The sequence below is a fragment of the Talpa europaea genome (genome assembly GCF_964194135.1).
Source record: "Talpa europaea genome assembly, chromosome: 4".
Classification (NCBI taxonomy): domain Eukaryota; kingdom Metazoa; phylum Chordata; class Mammalia; order Eulipotyphla; family Talpidae; genus Talpa; species Talpa europaea.
Window position 1 is genome coordinate 84,474,722 of NC_140070.1, and position 25,470 is coordinate 84,500,191.

At 34.7% G+C, this 25,470-nt stretch overlaps 1 protein-coding gene across 4 annotated transcripts in view; it reads left to right on the plus strand.

Annotated features, from left to right (window-relative positions):
- Positions 1 to 25,470, plus strand: part of EPHA6 (EPH receptor A6) — a gene marked incomplete at both ends in the record, with an annotated part of 657,283 nt that overhangs the window by 433,425 nt on the left and 198,388 nt on the right. For all 4 annotated transcript variants that reach the window (XM_084232801.1, XM_084232803.1, XM_084232802.1 and 1 more), the window contains one exon: positions 22,867 to 22,975. In XM_084232801.1, the coding sequence (XP_084088927.1) occupies positions 22,867 to 22,975 (109 nt within the window). The remainder of the gene's footprint in view (positions 1 to 22,866; positions 22,976 to 25,470) is intronic.

The window sequence follows — 25,470 nt, forward strand, 5'->3', positions numbered from 1 at the left end:
CAACCTATATTTGCATATACAAAAATATGATTTCTTTGAGACATGAACCATCATCCCTTGATTAAAAATTAGTTTTTGAGATCAGGGACCATTTCTTACTCATTTTTGTATGTACTATATTGCTTTGCATGTGCTTGACATGTACAAGGCTTCCTATGAATAGCAATAGAATTGATGTTATCTACTAAATACTCAGTGTATATGTACATGTTGTTTCAAACAAGTTACATGTATTTTATTATTCTACCAACATATTTTCAGTATCTACTTTTGTTTATTGTGCACATCCTTTAACAGGCGCATAGTCATGCTACTCATAGGGTACCAGGTTTCAGTTATCCAGGACGCATCAGTTCTGGAGATCTAATATATAGGCTGGTCTGGTGACTATAACTTACAGCACTGTGTTTTATACTTGAAATTTTCTAAGACAGTAGATCTTGAATGTTTTCACTACACATACACAAACACACACACATACACTCACACACACTCACACACATCTGCGGTAACTATGTAAGGTGATGGACATGTTAATTGCCTTGATTGTGATAATTTTTGCAATGTATACTTATATTCGAACATTGCATTGCATTCTAAACATAGATATATTTTCAATTATACCTTAATAAGGGACAAATAAAAAGATAACGTATGTTCTCTGTCTTCAGCAATCTCACCCCTAAACCAGTCTCTTATAAGATTTCCTTATTTATGTTGTTCTCAAAGTATAATATTAATTTGACTAGATTTGAGATAAGCTGGATTTTTTCTATCAACTCTCACATAAATTGCCTGAATTTTCCTGTCAAGCTATTTGACTTTACAACCTTGAATTCTTCTAGAGAGCAAAAATATTCCTTAGACATTTCAGATTGCCCAAAATTTAGTGAAAAATATGTTCTCTATGTAATACTTGAAGATTTAGAGCCATTCTTCAGAGTACACAAATCAGCTTTATTGACTTATATTTTGAAGAGACTTTTTATTGTCATATTTTAGTTGTTAGAAAAGCATCAAGGACAAAGCAAAGAAAACCTATTCTCTTCATATAACTTTATGGAGGCATCTACAGAACTGCTGGTGTAATTCTTAATTACGTTTGACCTCTTATCCTCATCTGTTGTGTGATTATGTACTAAGCTCAAGACAGAAACCGGAATATAATGTTGTTGGTAGCTACTCCTAGAATGGTGTTTTAAAGCACTAAGGGAGTTCAGCTAGCTCTAGAGTGATATATAGTGGCAATACACAGATGTGGTTCTTACAGGTAAAGGAAGGGTAGAAAAGAGATAGGAGGATAAAATGGTTCTTTAGTAAGTCCTGGACTTAAAGGATGACGCAGAACAGAGTCTTGGTTCCTTTATAGCTGTACTTTTTATTTCCCTATTGAAGCTTATCCGAATGTTACTCCATCATTTTCAGACCTGAAAATTTTTGAGAGTTGAATGAAAGAGTTATCAAAATGTCCAAGTCAGGATAAAAGCACACACACACACACACACACACACACATAAACATATATGTATACATAAAATAAAGTATGTGTGTATACATCTGTCTACATGAACATAATGATATGATTTGAATCTTTTTATTTGCAAAGTACCAATATGCAATAAAAATAATTTCTAATTATGTAACCTAACAATCTTTAAATTTATGTCAACCCAATACAAGTGGCTTATTTTTTCTGTATCTTACTGTGAGTTCACAATTCTTCACATTATTGTGAATGGACAAATATTTATACAACACCTGTGTGAAAAAATAAGAACAGCTTAGTATTTACCTTATACTTAACTTTTTTCAAGGAGACAGTAATTCAGTGAATTTAAATGGACCACCAAGAGTTCTTGGTAAAATAGCAGGATCCCTGAAAAATGTTTGGCTGTGTGTGTACAAACGTGAGTGTGACATGCGTGTGCTTATCACTATAATGTGGAAATAGGCAGAGTAACGAATATGGCAGGCTTACCATCAGATATTAAATATCTGATTCACAATACACTGATTTTAATACTCTTGATTTTGGGAAAACTGAGAATCTTTTTGAAAATACTCTTGGCACTATGGCTATTTTTAAATTAAATATTTATCTTATTTTCTGGATTCAAAACTAGAGAGAATGAATGATTCTTTCAGTAAACAGTTTCAGCATTTCTGTAAGTAATAAACAATGAAGTATTACTTGCTAATGTTAGCATACATTGTATACATAAATATAGCTATATATACATAACATGTATTTTGCATTCATACATACTTCCTATTATCATTCTAAGATGAATGAATGAAATTGGCAGTGTTTTCAATATTTTTGTATAAGTCATTATCCTTGCAAGTAAGAAGAGTTTATTTCTAAATTTGATATAAAGTTGTTCCTAAATTTCACATGAGAGAGAAAGTGAAGGGCACTTGAAAAGGAAGAAGCAAAAACTAAAGCAAGTAGAACAGTGTTTAACTGTTCAATTAAACCATTTACTGCTTCAGCTAACAAAAAAAAAAAAAAAAAAAGACGGGCCATATACAGAAGTACACATGGTAATTCAACAATTAAAAGGATAAATGTGTTCCCTGTTTTCCCAAAAACTAGGGCAAGGTTAGGAAAATTAAACAGGATTACAATACAAGATTATGTGTGCTGTTTCTGGGAGCGCAAGAGGAACCCAAGACATTAAAGTTGAAATAAAATCCTTGGTCATGAAAATGAAGGGATGCAGATTGAGTTGGGCTAGGATAAGAGGATTGGGGAGCTTCTCATGTGTATGTATTCAGGTATAGAGATGAAAGAGAATATGGAACTTTCTAATAAGTGGAGGAATTTCAGTATGGCTAGAGCCATGTTTTATAAAATGGGGCCCTGTATTAGAAGCATCTGCAAAACCAGTGTAAGTGATAGAAATACAAATTTTCAGACCCCACCGTGTAACTACTGAATCAGAAAATCTGGGGGCGGTACCCAGCATTCCATTTTAACAAGCCCTCCAAGGAACTGTAAAGCACACTTTAGTTAGAGAAGCAGCAGCTTAATCAGAAAGTAGAAGGGTAGGGATAAGGAGTGATAGGGATGATGATCTTGGTACAGGAAAAACAAGACATGTGGCTAGAGTCACAGGCCAGGGCCAGGTAATGCATTTCCTTATCTTGCCACTGAGGCTAAAACCTTGAGTTTTTATTTTTCTTCCAGTTATCTGTAGTTTGGCAGATGGGCAAAGCAGTCACAGTGAACATCCCACAAATGCCTTCTCTGGAGCCATTGCTAACACATCTAATTATTTTCTCACCTTCATTTTATCCCCACTAAGAATAAAACCTTTCAAATATCTTTTTCATTGTCACACTTATGGCTGTCATAACTTCCGAATTCCCTGGAGACAATTTTAGTCTTAAAAATTCACCTGCAGAAGGTGCTGGAACCTTGGGAATTATCGATTTAAATTCAAACACATGCTTGCACTCTGCCAGTGTGTAAGCCTGCATATTTCTCCTTGACAGTTCATATCTTGTCTCTGAACTTTCAAGACACAGTGAATTATGACCTGCTTACTAGCGCTTTCTGAGAAAACAAGCTGAGCCATCCCACACCAAGCCTAAAAAAATGGGAAGCCCTGGAAATTAAGTTATCTGGGAAACTTCATGATTCTAGATATAATAGAGGTGAAGGTGGTATGTTAGCAAAACAAAGTTAAACACCAAAACTAATATGCCAAAGTGCCACTGACTTGTGTCAGACGAGGTTGCTTGTCTGTATGTTCTAGTTGGTGAAGTCAGCATTATGCATTCAGTTATATAACACAGAACTCAGTATCTTGGCTAATGAGAAGTCTCCACTCCAGACTGTAATTCCTCATCAGCAAAATAAAGGAAGTGTACTAAATTGTCTTCCCTAACTCTAACAATGGAAAACTTCCTAATGAAGTAATTTAGAATCTGGGCCAGACCAAGCACTGTCATCCTCTAGGTATTACAACAAAATAAACTCAATTTAGTATATTGACCTTTGGTTTCCTCATCAGAAATCTAGATTTGTACACTAATTTACTTAACAAATATTTGTGAAAACCCACTCTATAACTAAATCATCTGCTTGCCTTGGAAACAGTAGAAATAGACAACAATCCTTACTGTCCTTGAAGGTCCCTACATTTTAGAGAGAAGTGACAGTAAAGAAACATTAAGTAAAATATTCAGAATGTCAAGTGATGCAAATGGTGTGTTGCCTACCCCCCCCCCTTTAAGATCCAAATACTATTCTCTCCACTCATGGGAGTTTTGCCTATTGAAGGCTCCCCTGAATTCCTTTCAGACATCATCTCTGTCCAAAAGAGGTTACATACCCCAGAGTCATTTCCTTTTCCTAAGGGCATCCAGAATTAAAGACCGGTCAATGTGAGCTACAAAGAGACTTCTCACTGCTTCAAGTCAGGACAACTTTGAAGGGGCAACTCAGCTCTAGAATTCTGCAAGGTTGACTAAGGTTCATGTAACTACAACATCACCTTTCAACTCCATTTTCCCATTTCTGCTTCCCTCACGCCCCCACATGTCCATCCTGAAGATATTCCTCAATAAACCTGCTATCTGAAAAGTTCCATTACAGAGTCTGTGTTCCGGAAACTCCATCTTAGACAAGATGAAAAGTGCTCTAGAGAAGAGTAAAGCTGAAAAGGAGGTTAGGAAGTACCTACTTCATCATGTGATCATTAAATGTTAATTATCATTATAATCCTAGCTACTACTGCAAGCTAGGCAGCTAGCAAAAAATTTATGGAAGAGACCCTTAACCTTGGCCTTGAATAAAAGGCAGGGTATAACTAACTAGAAAGAACAAGTAAAATTTTCATGATAGTAACTAATTTGTGCAATTCAATTTGTCAGATATTTCACAGATACATTGACAGCTAATGAGATGTAGTAATAAAGTAGGTTGGATTGAACCCTGAATTTTGGTCTTGAGTCTATTATTCCCTAAATACCAGACTGTGGGTAAGTCAGTAAACTACTTTGTACCTCAGTTTCTACATCTGGAAAATGGGCATATGAATACCGCCTACTTTCTAGGGTTCTTTTGAGTATACAATGATTCAGTGCATGTGAAGTTCTTAGGAGCATATCCACTACTTCTGTGGTTAGAGTTCAGTAATGTTAGTTATTAATACTGTTATTAATCATATTCTTAACCATAAAATTCCAATTGTGATATCTTCAAAATTGTATTTGAAAAACAAAGCAAAGCAAGATTCTTTATTATATTCCTGTATATAGCAACCCTACTATGTTCATTGAATCCTTCTGAGGGAAATGCCTTCGCTGAGTCCAGTACAGTTATTTGAATGAAACTGTGCTTTCAGTTTCCCTTCATCTCCAGGAAGAAGAAATAATATAAAATAAAAGGGAAGAAAAAGAATGTAATTGTAGCAAGAAACTTCCCTTAGAGTGCCCTTTGTGGAATCCTCTTCAGTTTTCAAGTAGAAACAGCTAGACTTATGTACCCATAGTGAACCTAACCCACTATAAATATTTAGACATTAAATGAGTTCATTGCACAGGAGTAAGTAACCCAAAGAAAATGAAACTTAGCTAATAATTATGTTTCAGCTGAGAACTTCTATAAACTATAAGCACAGACAGTCTTATTTTAGGAAGAATTTTACTTTTGTAAAGTATGAATCAATACAAATTTGAGAATACCTGGACTTTAGTAAAGTCACATTTTTACCTTGGGTAATGACTGGAAAGGAGACTACTCTATCCTTTTCCAGACTACTCCAAATTGCCTGGCAGACAAACAGTACCAAGTGGGAAGGAAATTTAGGGCTGCCTAACTGTGCATTCTTCTTTTTTCTGTCATGTTTCATATGAAACCTTAAAATGTCTTTTGAATCCTGTTAAACTGTTAACCATTAATTGTTTGTTGGAGACAACCTTCTCACTCAATTCGTTGTAGGAGCTTTTATAACTAACTGGCTGTCTTTTTGCCACTTTCTCTCATTCTGCTTAATATCCATTGAGGTGATTGGTTTCAAATTGTAATAAACAATGCAATTAAGATATCCAATTAACACACATGGTGCTTTTTTTTTTTAAGTTATATACCTTTGCAGTTGCTTCTTCCTTGAATTCAGCTGTATATTTAAGGGTTGTGTATTATTCATGATCAGATGTTACCTTACCCTGGAGATTATTAATGGAAGTAGGTAAGATAAATTTAGTGAGTTTTTAATAAAAAGAAAAACACAACTTTTTCACAAGGAACTGTGCCAGGCACTGTTCTTCCTGCTTAAAGTGGCAGGGGAAATACTTAATTGGAGAGTAAGATAAAAAAGTACTAAATAGTAAAGTGATGGGGTTAGTCTATCTTTGCATTGATCAGGATACTCTAGAGGTCTCTAAGGTCTGAAGATTTACGTACATGAGGAAAGATGGAGCCTCCCAGATGGCCCATTAACTGGGAAGATAGTTGAGGTAGTCTTATATATTCCGTTAGCTTGATAGTTTTTACTATAGAAATCGGGGATCAGGACTAGTGAGGAACAACAAACTCAGCTTGAAAAGTGAAAACAATGAGACAAAATCCTTTTTGTCAATTTTCAAAAGAGAGGCACTGTAAAAAATTACACTTGAAGCTAGATATATGCACCTCCGTGTGTGTTTGTGTGTGTGTGTTCACTTAATAATTAAATTAGTAAAGTTAGGCCTCCCCTGGTGGCACAGGCGGTTGAGTGCAGCGCTGTGAAGCTGTCCACAACCTCTGCAGCACTGGTTCGGATCTCCCACATGTGCAGCAGACCTCTTCTGCCTCTTCCGCTGCTCCCCTCAGCAGTGTATTTCGTCAGTCTGCCTGTTTTGTTCCCTGTTCTGTCTCTGGTGAATCCTCTCACCCCCTGCACATCTGGTCTGTACCCCAGTTCTTGTATAAATAAATAAATAAATCTTGAAAATAAATAAATAAATAAATAAATAAATTAGTAAAGGTAATAGGTATATGAACTTTACAAATTCTTCTTATGTATTTTAAAAGGGGATAAAAGTGACCTCTTTAGCACTTTCGGTTAATCATCAGAATTATTTAATCAATAATTTTAACAAAATCTACACAAACATACATGGCATTTACACACACACACACACACAAAATGAAGTCATTAATATTTTAACAAAATCTACACAATCATAATTTTTAAAAAAATCTACACAAACATACATGTCATTTACACACACACACACACACACACAATGAAGTCATTAATATCACTTTTTTAAAAAGATTTATTTATTTATGCATACAAGAGCCTGGTCACAGGCCAGAGGTGGGGGCGGTGTGCGTGAAAGGATTCACCAGAGACAGAACGGGGAACAGAACAGGCAGCTGACTGAAATTCACTGCTGAGGGGAGCAGCATGCGAAACAGGAGAGGTCTGCTGCACCATGTGGGTTGCTCCCTGGCTGGCCGGCTGGCAGGGGACCAATATCGAACTCATGCTGAGAAACTGTGGATTGCTTTATAGTGCTGTGCTTAACCCCTTGCACTACCAAGGAAGCCCTCATTAATATCACTCTAAGGAAAGAATTGAGAGAATTACTAGGATAGCGGAATTTCATGTCCTAGGAAGAAAAATGAATGCTTTAAAAAGTAAGTATTATGACTTTCCCATATATCCACTACATATCCCAATTGCCCTTAATTTTTATACGGATATTTTTCAAAAAAAAAACAAAACTGATTAAGCAGAGGAATTTAGACTTTTACTTACATTTCTCTTCTCTCTAAAAATATTTGAGGCAGTTTAAAACATATATGCAAAATGTTTAATAATTTGGATCTAGAAGTAAAAAATTAGATCCATAAAAATAAAAGGGAACAAAGTCTCGTTTTCATAATCATTGCTGGAGAGGAACCAGCACACATGCACCATGTCTGCCTCCCAGGTTTCTGGCAGCATCCAGAGAACAGGGAAGGAATCACACAGGCAGGACACAAAGCATACATGCTATGAGCAAGACATTGAGGGCACTGAGGATAACTGCCTCAAGCAGAGAGTTTTTTTCAGCAAATGCAGAAGCTTTGTTTATTAGGATGTTTTCTGCCCACAACCTTTGACAGAAACAGACCCAAGGTAAAGTGTCACTAACTGAAGTTGATTTTTTCATGGTAGGAGAGAGAAGAGGAACAAAAGAAAGTTATTTAATATATTCCATTCCTGCAGACTTTAAGAAGGAAATATAACTTGAAATTCATTGACAAAAATCACCCTTTAAATTTATTTTCTAAATATTTTGGCCTTTGGTCAGCAACTAAAAAGTTAGATTACCCTATCAAATGGTGTACAGTATATTGTAAGCTAGGTTAAGCAAAACAAGAAACAAAAATGTCCCACACAGAACCTCAGAGGAAACATGGGGAGTGCTTAGCCTTCAAAAGGAGCTGACAGGAAACCAAAAAGCTCTCAAAATGAAGTCAATCATTTTCTTGGTCCACATAGCCACTCATCTCTGTTTCTCTAAAGATTAGTTGTATCTGCCTTTGAGTTCATTTAGGAAAAATCACCTATCTGCCTCATGACTTGCAAATTCACAATTCCCCTTCATTTCAAACTGCCAAGTGACTGAAACCTAATCCCAGATTTTGGGAAGGCACTGTGCTTGGCCCAGTTTCAATTCCTAATTCAACTCCTTTGAGTACAAGTCAGATCAAGAGAACAATCTTTTCCAAGTCCCTGCCTAGGGGTGAAGGCAGTTTTCAGGGCTTAACAGACCAAAAGATGCTAAGAATTTGAAGTTAGTCTTAAATAAATTTAGAATGTATAATCATATTGATGGATGGTATGAATGCTTTAAAAATAGGGAGAAGAGATATAGAATCTTTCTAGTGTTAAAACCAAAATGGCAATATGTTTGCCCATGCAAAAATAAAACTTCCCACATTTGCACTGAAATGGGCTGCTTCCTTAGGAATCAGATTTGATTCTGCTTCCACTATCAGGCATATTCTACTTAGAAAGCGCAGAATTCTACACCACAGGACATTGGAAAAAAAGATGATTCTGGACTGGAAAATTTTCAAAGCATATGTTTCTCCATCAAAGAGAAATACAAGGAATAATGCTCCCATGGAAAAAAGTTGTATTGAACGGTATTGTTCTGCAGCAAGCTTCCAGCATAAGTTGTAGAAAAAGCAAGCTTGTTCAGAATAGACAGCTTGTCTGTTTCGTAGAGTGCTGATCAATTGCCTTTTGTCTACTAAAGAAAATGACTTTAGTTTTGATAAAGTTGATGCCATGCAGTTCTTTCTCGCAACAATAGATTGAGAGGACTACTTCCAGAAATCAATTCTAGTTGAAAATTAAATCCTTGTCATCAGTATACAGGAAGAGGCTTATCTGTTGCTCTACCAATTTGGCACATACCCAGTTTGTCTATAATCAGTATCATATCATCACACATTAGCTCATAAGATGAATAAATAAAAAATGAATTTGTGAATGGGTGTTAGGAAATGTTTCCCCTTTAATTCATCTATAGAAGGGTATTTGCTCCTACATTTCCATTATCATATATACTGTTTCATTTTTGAGTTAACTTGATTTCCTAGGCAGTGAAGTCCCAATTTAGTGAAAGATTAATATGCAAAGCAGACAGTCTCATTTTCTTGAAAATAATGGGCATAAGTACCTAAAATCCTCCTGCTTCTAAATACCGGATATTTAACTTAGAGACTTCACATGCAGCTTAAGGGAAGGCATAACATAAATAACTTAGGGGACACGGAGAAAACTGATTGAGCCACAGTTTTGTGAGACTATCAGCTGGTCCCTTTATAAAATAGAGTATGCTATCTTTGAATCTTTCCAAATCAATTTTAGTGATCAATTAGAGGTTAAGGTAAATAGTTGAAAGCTATTCAGAACAGGCTTCCAGTGGTTTCAAACAGTGACCAAAACTTCCCTAACAACCTACTCATTTTCAGGAGATAATCCAATGATTTTGACATAAAGAGTAACAAGTCTCTGATAGGTGCCTGAAATCTGAATTACTTGGGGCATGTGCTTGATCTGTAATGCTAAGAGAAATAGTCTCCTATCACACATTGTTGGTTATATATGCTTACTCAAGTACTTCTACTAAAGCCATATAAGGCGCAAGTATAGCTTCAAATCTTCTTTATCAATTATGGGAATTAGTAAAAGTCTTCAACAGGAATTCATTTAGTTCTAGCTTTGGTGGTAATGAGTTTATAATTAGATAAGTTTAAATTGGGCCGATTCTTCCACAATCTTATTTTATCATGCTGTCTTGCTAAGCTTGCCAGATATGTCTGTTCATCTGTTTTTATTTTTGGTATGTTTGCTTGTTTGCTTTATATCCATGAACTTTTTATTAAATCAATGCATGAGATCCATTAGCTATAGAAATCTCTCTATGTGGAGCATTTGATATTCTTTGTATAATGAAAGATTGTCTTATAAATGTAAACACCCCCCACCCCATTTCACCTTATCTGCCCAATTCCATTCATCCAGTTATGTAAATATTCAGGAAAAAAATAAATAAACATAAAAAATAAATAGTAAATGGAGGTAGGAAATACAAGAACATAATAAAAAAATGAGTCATTGCTATACCTAATTTGTAAATATAAAAACCCACTTTCTCTCCCTTCTCATCATATTAGGATATGCATATGGACATATAGTGTCAATTCTTTCCTTTTGGTTGATTAAATTATATATGACTCTCTTGACAAAAACCCGTTTGGCTCTATGAAAAGATAAGATAGGTATTGCCATAAGTTGATTAGGAGTAAGTGTAATATTCAGGACAAATCCAAGCCCTACAGCCCTATCTTCAATGCTTTCTCAGTCTCATTTGACTTTTTTCTGTGTTGGACCTATCTACAGGCGGCTTCTTGCCATATATTTGCAGTAGTTTATATCTGCAGTAAAAATTGCAATTCTGAGTTCACTCACATCTCTATCAGCTGTACTCCTGAACCTGAGTATAAATGGTAACTTGTGCAAGACCTACATATGCTGACTCATCTCACTTTAAATTTTCAAGATCCCATCCCTTTCCTCTCCAGCTTCCTATTCTGCTTCTTGATTTGCTTTTCAGATATCTCAAAGTACATATGAGTACACCCCTGAAGGTGATGTGATAATTTGTGTGTCCATATTTGTAAAGTTGTTTGTTCAATCTGGAATATCTACTCTTCATCATGGCAACTTGCAAATTTCTTCTAAGTATTCCAGGTTTAGTTTAAGAACTATCTCTATTATAAACCTTCCTTCACTTCTTCTTATAGAGATTATCACTCTCCTTCCTTCATGACCCTCACATTTTAGCAATAGTTTTACTGTATGTCATTAAGATTTCCAAATCAGTCTCCCTCACTACTTTGAGGCAGGGAAACTTTGCTTTAGTTTTCTTTGTCTGTACACTCCTTATATCCAGTCTGAATGATGCACAGTCTAAATGATGAATAATAATGTTGTTTTTGAATGAATAATGAATCAGTGAATGAGCATTTCCTCAAGAAATTTCCTAGAACATTTTCTAAATAAATCAGTGTGTGATTTGTATCAGTAATATTTTCCTGTTTTATTTTTCTTTGAATTTATAAGACATGACATTTGTGACCTCTCATAGCTATATATTTAATTACAAAGTGATTTATCTTAAAATACACTATTATATTAAGAAATTATACTGTCAAGGGTATAGATAGGTCTACCTATATGCAAATTATGGTAGATGTAGAATAATATTTGAAATTGAACATCATTGGTTCCAGGTCAATGATCTAGGATATTTGTGAGAACCAGGAACCTCCCTGGTGGCCTAAGGGTTAAATCTCAGCGCTATCACCATGGTGGCCTGAGTTCAATCCACAGCCAGGGAGCTGACCCATAGATAGCACAACAGACCTCTCTTGTCTCCCCTGTTGTCCCTTAGCAGTGCTTTTCAGTAGATCAGCCTAGTCTCTCCCCACCCTGTCTCTGTTGAATCTTCTCACCCCCTCTGGCTCACACTCTAGTTTTCCTTTGCATGAATAAATAAATAAATAAATAAATCTTAAAAAAAGACCAAATGTGTATATGAAGACATAAGTATTTCAGTTGCAAAAAAAAAAAAGTTATCAAAGACTTATCTCAACTGCCATTAATCTATGAAGTATAGACAATAATAAATTAAACCCCGATATTTAAGATGTTAATAGCACCAAATGTTAAGATGCTTCAATGTGTTTTCCTTGTGTTTTGATATTTGTCACAGGAAGCCTACCTGTAGCAAGGCATCTGACCATTTAATAATGCACACAAAAATCTGTTTATAAAAAAGAATGACTGTACCAGCATGCTGCACTACCTGTCTCTGCTTCTGCCTCTCCATCAAGTTGCACTGAACACACATTTTCCAATTATATCTGCGTCATTTCGCATTTTTATCTGACAAGTAAATTAAGGTCATCAAGAAGAGTGAATCTTGAAATCTTCTATGTCCCAGTGTAGCCACAGTTTTATGCATTGTTTCTGGAGAAGTGTCAGAGCAATGGAGGAAAGCACAGCTGTGAAATTGCTTTCTGAAAAAGTATAATCCCAGCCAAAGATCTCTACTTTAACAGAAATGATCCATGTAGTTTGTTTTCATCCAGCTGAGGATTCAGTAACTGGCTTACTTGAGTGGAACAGAAACTCTCTTACCATTCTCTCTTTTATTTCCAATTTTAGAGGCATTTTCCCCTGTTTTAGGTGCCATCAAATGTTGAATGAATGTAAAAGGAAGTTGTTACTACAATACCATGCCAGTATGTCTTCCTCTGGATACATACTTCTAAAACCTAGTCAGGGATATTAGAATTAAAAATTAACTCACTCTGTTTTCTATTAATTTATCTCTGAGTAGCTAAATGGCAAAATAACAAATGTGTATAGAACCATTTATGAAACTAGAACATTGTAGATCATTATTATCAGATAAATTATCTATGTAAAATCTTCTTTAGTCAGGGACATTTAGACCTTGTATGTAGAATGTGTTCTTTATCACTTCTTCATGAAAACATGCATTTGTTAATACCTGTAAAGTGTAAAGACACTACACTAATTGCATGTGATATAGAAAGTTGAAAGATATCATTCCTGCCCCCCAAAAGTTTATAGTATAGTCGAGTTATTCCCAAAATACTGAAATTCTAAGAAAGTGAATATTTTTGTAGTTGAAGTTTTCAGAGATTTAATCTTATTATTCCAATAGTTTTAAAATAATTTTAAGAAATTTTTCTTGCTCTTTTAAATAAATATCTTGGACATACCTCAGAATTTTTTAATTGATCTTCGATGATTATGTTACTGTTTTGAAATATAATAGTGAATCATCCAGTACTCTTTGAATTTTGTAAGTCTATTTCATCCTAAATCTTGAGTTGTGTATATTTTGGAACTTTATGTCAGATTTTAGTTTCCCATTTCTGTCAGCCTAGCATTTCGCATTTCCATTCAACTCAGTCTTTTTGGATATCTCATCCCTGGTCTTAACTTACTTAGTATACTTACTCCTACAATATTGTTTTTGAACTTGGAAATCATTAAACATGTCTAAAGGAACTGTGTGAGGTACAGAAGCTCTGTTATAAACTCAGTTCTTTAATATGTGAACATCTATCTGTCGGATGTAACTTCAGAAGCTCTTTCTCCCATAGTGTTTGCCATTGTTCCTCTATCTTCCACATAATTGAAGTTGTCTTCTAGTTGAATTCAGATACATATAAAATGACTATCTGAACTACAAATATAACCATGAGGATAGGAGAGAATGGGTATAAGTCTAAGAAATATTTAAGATAAGTCATGACAGGATTTATGATCAATTGGAAAGCAAGGAAAAGAACTGTGTGAAGATTGAATCCAAGTTTTTAGTCCTGGACATATCTAAAAATGGTGTATCCAGTGATGTAATGATTTCACTCTCTAGGCAATGGGAAATACTGAATATTTTCAAATATTATTTTTTTAAAAATTATCTTGTCACATAATTTATTTGGGATAGGTTGGGAAGACACACCGTGGAAAGGCAGTCTAATAGAAAATTATAAAACTAGCCTAGTCATGTAAGAATGAAGCCTGAACTGAGACTGTGCCAGTGGCAATTACAATGAGGATAGTATGAGATGTGATAAAGATTTGACTCTGGATTTTGAGTTGTAGCGATAGGTAAAATCAAAGATAACCTCAAAAATTCCAAGAAAGGGCCTCCTTGGTGGCGCAAGGAGTTAAGACACAGCACTATGAAGCTATCCGCAGCCACTGCAGCAGGAGTTTGATCCCCTGCCAGGGAGATACCCACATGGCACATCAGACCTCTCCTGGCTCTCCCGCTGCTCCTCTCAGCAGTGTATTTCAGTCAGTCTGCCTGTTCTGTTCCCCACTCTGTCTCTGGTGGATTCTCTCACCCCCTACAACTCTGGCCTGTACCCCAGTTCTTGTATGTATAAATAAATAAATCTTTTTTAAAAATGCCAAGAAGATAATATCTACACAATCACAATATAATCTAATAAAATATTTACTCAGCTTTCATTCAGAACTCATGTTCATGTCCCTATAACCACAGTGTTTGAATTTTACAAACTGATTACTCTCTGATTTTTATTTCAGAGATTTCAGTATATGACCTGGGAGCAGAAATTTTTATCTGGGAAAAAAAAAGCTAAGGATTCCTTAAGTTGATTGTCAGTAAATTTTAAGATTAATTTACTGGATACTGCAAATCTATTGCTTTGTTGAGACTTTTTGCTGTGCTTATTAAAAAATCATTTTGGTAAATTGATGAGCTAATGTCATTTGAAATATTGACATTTCCTTCAAGAAATGGAGGTTTTATGTAAAGAATATGGTACAAATATATACCACCATTTATTTCACTGGGAAGCATTTTGAGAAATACTTTATTCAAAAAAAAATCATGTAACTGTTGTCTTCAATAACTTTAAAAAGATTCATAACAGAAAAGAACTTCAATGCTATTCCACACAAATGACGCAGAATACAAATAACAGATTTTACTTTGAAATGTAAATATAAACTAGAATATTCTTGATTACAGAGAGACAAAAATCATATGCCTTCATAGATGAAAATTCTATGGTTAAAAATATCCAAATTGCTTTTCTCCTATACCTCCATACAGCCATGAAATCTATTTTTTTTTTGACGTATTTAGATTACAAGTGAAGAACTTCACTTTTTCACTTTAAATAGAAAGATCTAAAGCAAACCTTACTTAATAATGTCATCTAAACTTATGCCAGTCATTAGCTAGGTGCTAAACCCTTGCTCAGTAACAATTTTGCAACTCTTTTTGGATAATTGCTTCCTCTTAAGGAAGTGTCTTTTCCTCAAGCCACAGAATGAAATATACCATTATAATATCCTTTTCTAAGACAACAGCCTCATTCCATTAAACTTCCAATCAGCTGGTCACCAATAAATTTAATTTCTCACCAAGAATTTCATTGTGTTTAAAGACACACTTGCACTTTATGATGTTAACTACATGAGTAAATGTAATATATATATAATATATATATATATGTTTCTCCTACAAAACATATTAGAAACAATCTTATGAAGATAGAAAAAGTGAGTAGATGGTGCTATAGACAAGTTTTCACAACAGAGGAATTTGTAGTTATACTATATTTTATGGAATCTATTTGCAGATGATTTTATGGTTTGTGTCCACTTACATGAATCATCTTTGAGGCTTTTAACCAAATAACTCTCCCTCTTCATCTTAACACAATTATTTTTCCAAAATCTTACTCTGCTCAATCACTGAGAGCTTTCTGTTCTCTTCCAGAGCCCCTCGCAGTTTCCCTTCTATAACAATTCTGACGCTTATAGATATTTATCTGTTGCCTATCTTCTTCACTGAACTGTAAATACAGGAGGGCACTAACTATCTTTTTGTTCACCACTGTATCACCTGCTTTACTGTATTAGTTTCTTGGGGTTACTATAACAAATAACCACAAACTTGGTGGCCTAAAATAACAAAATTTATTCTCTCACAGTTAAGAGGCCAGAAACACATGCTCTCCTGTGATTCTAGAAGAGAATCCTTCCTTGAATCTTCCAGCTTTGTGTGGCACTAGGCATTCCTTGGCTTGTTGCTGGATTACTCCAAACTCTGTCTCTGTCTTGAAACAGTCTTCTCTTTGTCTTCTGGTTTTGTGTTTTTTTTTATATTTTTTTATTTTATTTTATACATTTTTTACATAATTTTCCATTTTTGCACAATGTATGCATTTTCATCTTGGTTATAGTCCCCACACTATTCCCACCTCCCTTGTTTTGATCCTATTCCCTTCTCCCCCCTTCCCTGTAGTGTGTCTCTGGTTCATACTTGCTTATTGATTTTGATTTTTACTTTATTAGAATTAGGTCTTTTTATTTACTTTTTTATTTTTTGTTTTGAGAAAGAAAAAGTTTATTGAGGAGAAAAGGACGAGAAATAAAGTGGGACCCTCAGGCCATGGAACCAGGCCAGGGAGGGCCAAGGAAGCCAAAGGTGATTCATCAACTGGAATAAGGTCTTTTTAAAGGGCACTTATCACTGGATTTGGATCCACCCAGTTAATCCAATGTGATTTAGATCCTTAACTTACACATACCTGTAAATATTTTGAATGGGGAAGAAGCTGGTTAGGGGAGCAAAGAGAATGTCAGTATTCAACTCACTACAGATACCACAGTAAAAATTAAGTCTCCATCTTAGTAGAATTTGCTGTCTAATTTAAAAGGAGAATTGCAAAATTGTAATTTAAATAAAACATGACCAAAATGGTAGAAGTAGCATAAGAGCCTTTGGAAACATATGTCTGGGAACCTAACCAAATCTAAACAACCAGATAAAAACTCCCTAAGTGATGTGATGTTCATGTAGGAGGACTGAATAAGAAATGACCATGAGAAAGAGTTTCTCACATACATGGACTAAAAACCTAAAAATTCTATAGAACCACGAAAGACCCAGAATATCCAAAGCAATCTTGAGAACAACAAAGCAGGAGGCATCTTTCCTGAATTCAAAATAATATGGAACAAAATATACAGCCCAGGGCCTCCCCAGTGGCGTAGCGGTTGAGCGCTGGGCTGCGAAGCTACCCTTAGCCTCTGCAGTGCCGGCTCAATCCCCTGCTGCTGGTGAGGGTCCCACATGGCGCGCAGACCTCTCCTGCCATGCCTGCTGATCCCCTCAGCAGTGTATTCTGTCAGTCTGTCTGTTTTGCTCCCTGCTCTGGTGAATCCTGTCACCTTCCCGTGCTTCTGACTGTATCCAGTGCTTGTATAAATAAATAAATAAATCTTTAAAAATATATATATATACAGCCCAAAAATAGATCCATGCATAAATGTTAATTTATAACAAAGGAGCCAAAAGTATACAATGAAGAAAGTTTCTTCAATAAACCATGTTGGGAAAACTGTATGGCCACCTATAAAAGAATGAAACTGTGCCACTGTTTTATAACCTCCATAAAAATTAACTCAGATATGAGTTAAAGATTTGAATGTAAGGTCTAAAACCGTAAAACTTCTAGAAGAAGACATAGGCAATAAGCTCCTTGACAACAGTTTTGGTGATGATATTTTGGATTTGACACCAAAAGAAAATTAGGCAAATGGGACTATATCAAATCAAAGCCTGTACACAGCAAAGGAATCATCAACAAATATACAGGCACCTACTGAATTTAGGGAATATTTGAAAATCAAATATCTGATAAAGGATTACTATCCAAAATATATAAAGAACTCTTAAAATTAAGTGTTCTTCGATTAAAACTAGGTAGCAAATCTGAGTATACATTTACCCAAATAAGATAGATAGATGACTGGCCAACTGTACAAGGAAAGGTGCTCAGCATCAGTATTCATTAGGGAAATGCAAATCAGAACTACAGTATGCTATCACCTCATGTCTGTTTAAATAGCTGTCATCAAAAAGACAGGAAATAAGTGCTGATGAGGATGTGGAAAAAAGAGAACCCTTGTGTATAGGTGGTGGAAATATAAATTGGTGCAATCACTATAAAAATAGGGTGAAGATTACTCAAAATATTAAAAATAGAATGGCCTTATGATCCAGCATAAAAACGAAAAAGCAAAAACACCGACTTGAAAAGATATATGCACCCCATGTTTTTTGCTGCATTATCTGCAAAAGCCAAGATACAGAAGCGACTTTTGCCCTTCTATGAATGATAAATGTTGTATATATACCTATATATACACTAATATGTACACATATATAAAACATTCATTAATACTCCATTTTATATATTTTGGAATATTTTTCAGCCATAAGTAAAAAGGAAATCTTGGAATTTACAGCACTGATGGGTTTTCAGGGTATATGCTAAATGAAGTAAACAAAGACAAAGAATGTTCTCCTTTAATGTAGAATCTAAACAAACAAAACCAAACTCATGGACACGGGAAGAAATTGGTAGGAGTAAAGGGAGGTGAGGAGGAAGGTCAAAAACTACAAAGGCTCTAAACCCACTCTATTGCCAAAAACTACAAAGTTCCAGTGGTAAAATAAGTCATGAAATATAATGTACTGAATGCACTATATGTACTTAATTATACTATATTTTATTTTGAAAGTTATTAAAAGAGTAAATCCTGAAATTTCTCATCCCAAGAAGAAAATAATTTAACTGTGTGTGGTGATGGATGTTAACTGGACTTATTGTGGAGATCCTTACATAACAAAAATAAGTAAGCGATTATGCTGAACATTTGAAGGTAATATAATGTTATATGCCAATTCTCAAATTTTTAAAAGAGAAACTGGAAGAAATTCAGTGTGATTATAGAATAATGAAAGGTGAATCTGGAGATGTATACTAGAGCCATTTGTAGAGAGCCTTATCAACAAAGTTTAGGGCTCTGGACTTTATCCTAAGAGAACCATCAGAACTGTGTGTTGACCAACACTAATATGTTAAAAAGGCAAAAACTACCCTCATCCAGACAGACTTACAGCACAGGTCCTGAGTGCCCCTCTAATTTCCATGTGGCAAATCTTTTCTTCCCATTATTTGGTAGCCTTAATGGATAACATAACATGGTAAACTTGCAATGAAAATTGTGATGAGATTATTTAATTGAACATTCTCATTTTGTAGACATGAAATCAAGGTCAACAAGGATATGATTGTTCTAGGACACAGAAAAAAGCTGGAGCTAGCCATTTTTGTGCTCATGAAAACCGTGGTGTATGATACTGGCAATAGGGTGAGTTTGGAGCCTGACATGTCAGGATAGGATTGGCAGCTTTCCTGACTACAAAGTGTTTATGTAACCTTAACAAGTAATATAACCACTTAGAGTAGGAATAATAATAATGCCTACGTATTAAGGCTGTCATGCAGGTAAATTTTATAATAAATTTAAAACATTAACATAATGCTAGAGGATATTTTACTATAAAATAAATAGTAGTGGTGGTGGTGTTGGTGGTGGTGATGATGATGATGATGATGATGATGATGATGATTTTGTTCACAATGTTTTCATAGTCATCCCAGACCCATCATCCACACATTTTACTCTAGTATTATGGTACATCACATTACATACTCTCACTTTTAAATGACTTACATATTACATTATTTTTTATTATCCACAGAAGAGTGTCTTAGGATTCCTAATACAGAAATTTAAGAAAATAATTATAAAGGAATATGCACTTTTCAAAATGGTACAACTTAATATTCTATTATCCAGTTAAAATTTTAATTGAAGCAAAGTTCATAAATATGTAATCACCAGTGTGAAAAAGGAGATAGATTTGTATATGGGCTGTTTGCTAAGCAATTATTTAAGTCAAACAACCCAAATTTCTTTTTTTTAAAGATTTATTTATTTATGCATACAAGAACTGGGGTACAGGCCAGAGGGGGGTGGGTAAGAGGAGTCACCAGAGACAGGGTGAGGAAAAGAACAGGCAGACTGACTGAAATAGTGTGCTGATGGGAGCAGCGGTCAAGACAGAAGAGGTCTGCTGCGTCATGCGGCTCACCTCTCTGGCCGGGGATCGCACTGGTGCTGCAGTGGCTGCAGATAGTATCATAGGTTGTGTCTTAATAACCCTTTGTACCACCAAGGAGGCTCCCCAAAATTCTTTTATCTAATTTCTGGACTATAGAAAGTGCTTTATAGAAAGTGATTATTTTTATTATCACTTTAGGCCATGTCTCAAACAAGGGGGCCCCTGCATGTTCTAGAGATAAACACTGAAGAACTGGCCCTTAGTATCCCAGAACTTCTGAGAGGACAGAGGAGCCCTCAGTGTTTCCAGGTGGTGGCAGAGAAGCCCTTCATCAGATAAGTCAAATGGAAGGCAGAATCAGCCTCAGATTAACATATGATATCCATTTCCATCTCTTCAGGAATCTGTTCATTATACAGCACAATTTTCTCTAACGAGGAAATTTGATTTTCAGAAGGCACCCAATTATATAATCTCTACCTTCATCTGAACTTTGAAGACATGATATCAATAAATTACTTGCTACCTGGCTACTGTAAAAAGATATGCTCCAGGCTTAAACTCAAACTATAATGTTTAACATATAAGCTAAGTAGATAACTTTTTTAAAACGTCATCTTCTTTATCTTCAGGAAGTTAGTTTTGTTTTCTATAACATCTATTCATGACAATTTCACTCAATAACTTTTGATGCACAAATGTGACATTTTAGAACATACCTTAATTCCTATTGTATCAGTGCTATTTTGAATGTTAGCAAATTCAGTAAGAACCTAATAAATAATTTTCAGTACATTATTTATTGAATAAGATATAACTATTTAACTTGCACAGATTGTGAGCCTAAACCCAGCATTGTAATAGATCACCTGTAAATGTCCTGATTAAATCAGAACGACTAAACTCTTATTCCAAGTTTTAGTAAAAATATTTTAGCAAAAACTGACATAAGTGACTGTTGTTTTTATTTATATTAGTGCTTCTTTAAAAGCCTTTTAAATGCTTTGATTGGTTTCTTACTGACTCAACAATAGCGTTTAAGATTCAGATATTCTCTAGTAGATGTCATTTTTATGAAGAAGTTACAGAGCTAGATATAAATTTGTACATAGTGTACTGCATACTTGATTCCCAGAAAAGATGTACTTCTGTGGAAGCCTTAAAGTACTCAAGTTAAATAAATTATTATGGTAGAGAATTAAGCTCTTTGTTTTTCAATTATATTTTCTCTGTTTTAGTTTGGTGCTTATAACTGATTAAGTTAATAGATTATTTACAGTAATCAAAATAAAATTTAAGGTTAGTCAAGTTAAGAGACATTAAAGGAGTTGAATAATTTGATATTTTAGAATCTTGATAATTAACTGAATCATTACTGTGAGATATAGGGGCCAAACCCAAAGAGACCATTATTTGGAACACAGGGACAATAGCCATAAAGACACGGACCCAAGATTCCCTTAACCCCAGGGCTGAGGAGGGCTTCTCTACACTACAAAAGGCAGTTTGACATTCATGTCCTGTATGGAAATTAGAACAGAAAGAAGTAAAGTTCTAGCTGGAGCAATAATCTACAAAATCGGTGAAGGGTTTGGCTAGTGAATTTCACTTCTGGGCAATTTTCAGAGGGCAGGCTTTGTTTCCATTTTTTCCTGGAGGTGGACAGTTGTGGGCATGCCTGGGCACACTGGTGCCTGCCTGGAGATGCCTCCCCATGCTGTTTTGGTTTTCCCAGACTTGGGTGGTTCCATTTGCTTGCTTGTTTCTCCTTCCCTCCCTCCCTTCCTTCCTTCCTCCATCCGTTTGCTTGCTTGTTTCTCCTCCCTTCCTGCCTTTCTTCCTGCCTTCCTTCCTGCCTTCCTTCTTTCTTTTTTTTTTTTTAATATTTCTTGTCAAAGGAGCAATGAATCAAGACCACAAAGCTTGAATTCTCATGGTTGTTATGTATGAGCTGAGACAAGTTCTTTAACTTCTCTGAACTTTAGTCCCTTGCTGCTATTATTAAGCAATTACCCATTATTACATCTAAAAGAAATTTTATCTGACTAGAATTTCAGTTATGTAGAAAACTCTAAGTACTAATGAATTCGTTGATCTAATATATTTCCAAAGATTCCTGGAATTTCAAAACATTCCTAAGCAGTTTTATGATACTGTTTTGTTTTTTTTTTTAATGAGAGGAGTAATATGTCTTTACTATATGCTATCTAGTCTTTATTTATAAAAGGAAGCTTTTAAATGCATTTTAAAAACTATATAGGTCAAACATCTTTGTACCTACTAACATGTCAGCACACCCTTGTGCTGTGCAGGTGGAAATTTAAAACTGTAGTGTTTGATTGTAGTGTAGCTCTATGAAATATAAAGAAGGTCATTCTTAAAAGAAATTACATAATAGTCTTTTTACTTTGTGGAAACATACCAAAACAGTGTGAAGCCTGGTCTGTTGACAAAGTGTTTAAGGAAATAAATCAGCAATTACAGAAATGTTTTACTCCATCAGTTTTTTTTTTTTAATTTAACAACACATGCATAATCTTAAAAGGTGGGATACAAGGAGTCCATCTGTGTTTTTGGTATTTCTGTAAAAATGTGGAAAAGGTTATGCTGTGTGTTATGACCTCAGTCAACTCTCCTATGACCTTATTATGGGTTTGCTTTCTACATAGGAAATAAAGGGCGAATGTAGTAAGAATTTCACTGGATTTCATCACCGTATTTTCAGGCACATACTAAATTGTAAGACAATGTTGATAATGAAATGTCACCCAGGGAAATTTTAATATTGTATCTGTGTTTCAGCTTCGGACATGGCAGCAGAACAGGGGCAGATTCTCGTGATAGCTACGGCGGCTGTTGGGGGATTCACTCTCCTCGTCATTCTTACTTTGTTCTTCTTAATCACTGGGAGGTAACTGAAACATAGATTAGTTCCAAGATTTGTGATTAATTATTCTTTTTATATACTGTGTAGTCAACTGCTTTTGAATGGAACAAAATGCACAGCTCAGAGAAGAATGGATCAGGGCAGATCTGCTCAGACATGAAATTTATATGTTGGTGAAAACACCATGGTTGGCTGATTCTCTTTATCAACAGGTCCCTGAAAATGAGATCAACCAAACACTTGGTAAAAATAGTTTAAAAGCTAAGTATGATAAATTCTTATTCATGAAGTTACTTCTCAGTTTTTCCTTTACTACAATAAAATTACAACATGAAAGGGATTTATCTTGGGGAAAAAATAATTTAACAAATAGACTGAACAATTTATATAAAAGTTCTTTATCAACTTTGTGTTTTAGAAATATGTAATTTTTATCCATTAAGTGTTATAAGTGCACAGATTTGAATTTTATTAATTGATTTTAAGAATTGGATTATTTCTCTACTTTGAATACAAATGAAAGTTTAACATAACAGAACACCTAGATGTGAAGGTTTAAAAACTGGTCAAAATTCTATACCCATCCAAACCTTGGATTTCTGTTTTTACAAAGATTTGGTATGAAAATGTATTAACACCTTTTGTTGATTTTTAAATATATTGAATTTTTACCGTGATCCAGGTACTAACGATGCAGAGATGTAAGAAAATAATATGTATTTAAACAAATAAGCATTCTTTATTATTTTACCCTTGATGTTTGACCCAGGCATTATCAGAAATTATATATATCTTCAGATCATATTTTATTCCTTACAGGGAAAAATACTTTTTCGAGATTATCGGTAAGGGCTCAAACAAATACTTCAAGACTTTTCTTGATAATCTGAAACAAACACATACAGCAAAATACCAATGTTATGATTTAAAACTGCAATAAGAATGCCCAAATAATACAAATCCGTGCTGACTCCAGCCATAGTACAGCCTCTGTACCCTGACATCTGATAATGAGCAAAGATAACAAATAGCTACCTCCTGGGGCAATAGTTCACTAAACTATAAACACTGTTTGGTTTTTGTTTATTTTTATTTTTAAACTGTACTTACAAACAATATTTTTGTTCAAATTCATTAAAAATTACAGAGCATATACATGTATGAAAAATTACCTACAGTGTTGATAGATGACTAAAGGTGTAGATCAATAAAATGACAATACTTAGATACACTTAGGAAATGTGGGTCCTTAATAAAAAGTAACTGCTACCTATAAGGATGTATCAGATTCCGTTGTAACAAACCCATTTTTACAGAACTTATCAAGGATCAAAGAAACAGGAATATTCTAATATGCTTTAGTTAAAATGATTTCCTTATGACAAATTAGAAAAAGAATATGATTATGCCCATGCTTTCTTAAAATTTTCCTGCATATAAATAGGGATAGCATTGCTGTTGTAATTAGTAAAGCATGTCTCAGAGTCTCCTGTTTTGGAAAACTGATTAACTGATAAAAGAATGCTGACTATAATGATAAGAAAGAAATAGATATGATAGTATGCAGGAAATAATGATAAATTAATCCTGGTAATACGCACTTGCTTGGGCATACCTTGATGCCACTAACAGATTTTGTGCTCAGCATCTCCTGTTTCTCTCTCCCTGTATACCTTTCATGCCTAGAAAGAACCTCTGACAACTTTCTGCTATCATAATCGCTTCGCTACAACCATCTTTTACAGTGAATGGAAAACAAATTTTGTATCTCCAAAGCATCTAGCCATTAGGCTGAAAACAAAATATCCAATACCACAGGCTACAATATCAAACGTGGCCTACCAAAACCTTAATCACTAGCGAGGCATGACTGCACCTGCTTATTTAAAATCACTTTACCTCTGGTAGAGATCCAAGCTTATTTCCTATTAAAAAAAAAAAAAGTCGATAGTCTTTTCTGAGATTATCTTACAAAAAAAGGGATAAGTAAACAATGATAGCTAGGAAAGGAAAGCAAAAAGGAAATTTTAAGTATGGATCTTAAAGGTTTAAGATTGGAAAAAGAGGAAAGAAGAGAAAAAAACATTTGAGTGCAACACACAGTCACAATGTCAAATTGGTGAGGTTCAAAAAATTAAAAATACTAACACTTAACTAAACCTCATTAGAAAATATTAAGTAGAAAACCCTACTGTTTTTTCTTGCCATTTATAATAAATTGCTGCTCGTGCATTGTGAATTTGGAAGCATTAGTATCTTGATAATACTCTTGATTACAGGGTTACACATAATGTAGAGCCAATCAGTACAGAACCCCAAAAGATTATTTAGCTATAAAGTATTATGGGGTCCTATAAGGTGATCTTAATTCCAAAGACAAATTGGATATTGTGATTATTTAATTTGAATGTATGGTAGTTAATATGATTCAGAAAGATTTTTTCTTCCTTGAAACTTCCTTTGAAGAAGTTGGGGGAGGGCCTCCCTGGGGGCTCAGGCCATTGAGCACAGCGCTGTGA